Source organism: Acyrthosiphon pisum, unplaced genomic scaffold, assembly GCF_005508785.2.
Source record: "Acyrthosiphon pisum isolate AL4f unplaced genomic scaffold, pea_aphid_22Mar2018_4r6ur Scaffold_21618;HRSCAF=24414, whole genome shotgun sequence".
Lineage (NCBI taxonomy): Eukaryota > Metazoa > Arthropoda > Insecta > Hemiptera > Aphididae > Acyrthosiphon > Acyrthosiphon pisum.
Window position 1 is genome coordinate 3,046 of NW_021771105.1, and position 3,661 is coordinate 6,706.

At 25.9% G+C, this 3,661-nt stretch overlaps 2 protein-coding genes across 2 annotated transcripts; one reads left to right on the top strand and one right to left on the bottom strand.

Moving 5' to 3' along the window:
* The first annotated feature begins 37 nt into the window (after positions 1-37).
* Positions 38-1,893, top strand: LOC100573409 (putative nuclease HARBI1). The gene is given in 4 exon segments (XM_016800723.2): positions 38-82; positions 84-253; positions 574-860; positions 1,250-1,893. Coding segments are annotated over 4 exon segments (1,071 nt in total). The 3' UTR covers positions 1,819-1,893.
* A 309-nt stretch (positions 1,894-2,202) lies between these two features.
* Positions 2,203-3,135, bottom strand: LOC100573503. The gene is made up of 4 exons (XM_016800724.2): positions 2,919-3,135; positions 2,705-2,815; positions 2,535-2,642; positions 2,203-2,443 (listed from the first exon to the last, which is right to left on the bottom strand). Exons 1-4 carry the CDS (start codon positions 3,067-3,069, stop codon positions 2,226-2,228), a joined length of 588 nt encoding a protein of 195 aa, XP_016656213.1. The 5' UTR covers positions 3,070-3,135; the 3' UTR covers positions 2,203-2,225.
* Positions 3,136-3,661: the final 526 nt, after the last annotated feature.

A 3,661-nucleotide genomic window follows, 5' to 3' on the forward strand; every position in this document is an offset into this window, starting at 1 on the left:
CATTTTTGTTAATTTTTTTTAATATAAATATAATATAATGAATATTCAGCCAAATCTTTTATTTGAGGATGACGATGAAGAAAATATTAGAGTTCATTAATTATCGTCGAAGACCTTACACGGTGCGAGATAGAATAAATCATATGATGAAATGGGATGATCATGATTTTAGGATGAGGTTTAGACTTTCTAAAGTTGTTGTTGAACAAGTTTTGGATTTAATAAGGGACAATATATCTGTAGAAAACCAATGGTAAGTTTGGATAAAAAAATTAAACAAATAAAATATAAAAATAATTGTAGGCACCTACTTCATTTTGTACAATAATAGTAAGGTAAAATGTTGTATTTATGAAGTCAAGATATAAGTTTGCAAGTATTTTCAAGTATTAAACCAGCATTCATTACACCATCCTATATTCATTTAATCATTTATAATTATCCCATATCAATATAATACACCTTACTATTTTTAAATGGCAACCTACTACATGTTGGAATCGGTCAATACAATTCTAATTAATAATCTTTAACTTTTTAATAATATGTTTTAATTTCTCTTTATTTCTAAAGGAATTGTGCAATAGCACCTATAGACAAATTATTATTAACACTGCGATTCTATGCAACAGGAAGTTTTCTTATTACTGCCGGTGACTTTCTCGGTGTTAGTAAATCTTCTGCTTGTGTAATTGTTCGTACTGTTAGCACAGCTATTGCACGCCTATGTCATCAATTTATTTATATGCCAACTACAGATGAAGAAGTGTATACATTACAGAGAAGTTTTTACAAAATTGCTAGATTTCCAAGAGCTATAGGTGCAATAGATTGCACACATATTCGAATTCAAAGCCCAGGTTATTGATTATTATTAACTATTATTACTAACTTCATATAAAAAGAATTTATATTGTAATGCTATACATAGGTGGAAGTCTGGTGGCTTAATCACCAATAAAACATCTGTACTAACACTTCCCCAATTATTATTTTTTAATGTCCTTGGGTGTTATTATTTAAATAACCCAGAGGTTAACAATTTTATGAATTTGTACGTACTATATACTTAACCTCCTAATTATGCAAATAATTTACAAAATTAATTAGTAAAAAATGATATATATTAACATAAAAATAAACATGAGAAATACTGCCTATGATTTTGCATAAACAAATTTACTCTTTTTTTCTAGCAGATATATATTTTTATGTATCACATAAAATAATAATTATAATAATATTTTAGGAGGTCATAATGCTGAGTATTTTCGAAACCGAAAAGGATATTTTTCATTAAATGTCCAAACAGTTGTTTCCCCTGATTTAAAAATAATGGACATTGTAGCTCGCTGGCCAGGATCTTGCCATGATCAAACAATTTTCAGAAATTCAAATATTCACAGTCAATTGGTTAATGGTAAATGGGGAAATAGCTTAATTGTTGCAGATAGTGGATATAAAAATACCAGTCATATTGTAACTCCTTTTATAAATCCAAGGGGAAATATTGAAGAGCTATACAATGAGTCAATAATTAGAACCAGAAATCCAGTAGAAAGAACATATGGAGTTCTTAAACGTAGATTCCCAATTTTATCTCTTGGTCTACGCTTGAAGCTAACTACATCACAAGCTGTAATTGTTACTTGTTCTATTTTACATAACATTGCATGCAATAACAATGATTTAGAAGCCCCTGATCTCGTAGACGTAGTATTACCACCAAATGAAATAATCAATGTTAATCATGAAATAATGGATGAAGAAGGTTGTGCAAGACAACAATTGATAAGAGAGTATTTCTCTAGACTATAAACATTAGGCATCTTCATTTTAAACATACAAATTTTGATTTGCTTAAATTAAACTTTTATTATTTAAAAAATTGGAATTATATACTAACTTATATATATTATTATAAATAAATATAAGTATACATTTTTTTATTAGTTAAATATTTATATAATATTACTACTATTAGTATCACTATTAATAATAATATATTTTATTACTATTTTTTACTTATTTTACTATTTTATATTAATTATAATTACAATGAAAATACAATTATATTTAAGAATTTAAATTTTAATGTAGGTATGTTATTTATTATTGATGGTTAAACATTTTAAGAAAGTATTATAAAAGAAGCTTTTTATATAACATATTAATATATTTATATATTTATATATATATTAAGCTTTTTACTAAATTAAATTAAATTATTTTTTTTTTTTAATTTCTAACTCAACTCTTAAGATCTCAAGTTTTAATGCATGTTCTTCTGCCATATATTTTAATTTTGTTTCATGTTCAATGGATGACTGTAAAAGTTCTTGTCTAACAAGTTGTTGTTGCAGAGATACCAGCTCCATTTTGGACTCTGCAAGGTCTTCAAACTTTTCACCAGCTGAGGTCATGCAATGTTTCTTATTGTTAGCTACAAATATTTAAGAAGACATTGTAGTACATATTTAAATGTCTACGCATAGCAGAAAATTAATATTTTATTTAAAATTATAAAAACTCACATTGTTTTTGATGACTGTTATTAAATACTAATTTTGGATTTTTAGATGTTGTTCTTAGCATTTTTGTTGAGTTTAAAGGAGACCAGGTTGAATTGTTTTGATTATTATCTGATAAAAAAATTAAAGTTCTACACATTTTATTTTTGTTTAATATTTTAATCTAGACCTACATTGCTCTTGATTTTCATCTGTAAAAATACATGACTCTTTATTTAAATGTGTATCGACTATATCTATCCCTTCTAATGAAGAGGATGTAGTTGGTGGAAATTCTTTGATTACTATAAATCATAAATGTATTAATATTAATTATTAATTATATATATCACAATGTTCATAATATAATATTATGAAGTAAATGAGCACAGAAATAATGATAATTACGATTAGTAAATGACAAATGTTCATGCGTTGATAGCGCATTATCATCAAGCTCCTCTCCATTTACAACATATTCTTCAACACAATCGTCCGTACTTGTTTCTTGTATTGTGATGAATTTTTGTTCATAGAAATAAATTGGAAAATAATGCATTAAACAAATATTTTCATCATATTGTCAATAAATTTTAATATATTATACATTTATTTTCAATAACATTTTTCAGGCTTATCTCATTCTAATAGTTTTAGATTCTGAGCGGAGCAAGGAAGCTAGTGGTTTTACAATGGTGTTTGTTATTTTTTTTTTATATACTGTATACAAAATTTCTACCAGAAGGAGTGCTTCGATTTCAACATATAGCACCTTAATTTTTAGCAAATTAGATCAAGATGGTACTTTGGAGAGGTCATTTTTCGATTTTATCAATAGGTAGTTAATTAATGCCTTTGAAAAATTACTAAAAACGCTAAAAATGGGATTTTAATTTCTAACACTTTGTTTATCATCATAGAAACGAATAAATAATTATAGTATTATAATATTAATTCAACTTATACATGATATAATAAATAATAACAATATAAAATAACCAGACTGACAAACCGTCTCCGCTCAGAATCAATTTTATTATATAATCATTGAAATCAGGTCAAATACAATCCATTATACAATGACCCACTTGTAACCTACTGTACAGCAGAGCGACATCCACTTACCTGCTTTTTTTTTTTTTATATTTGAA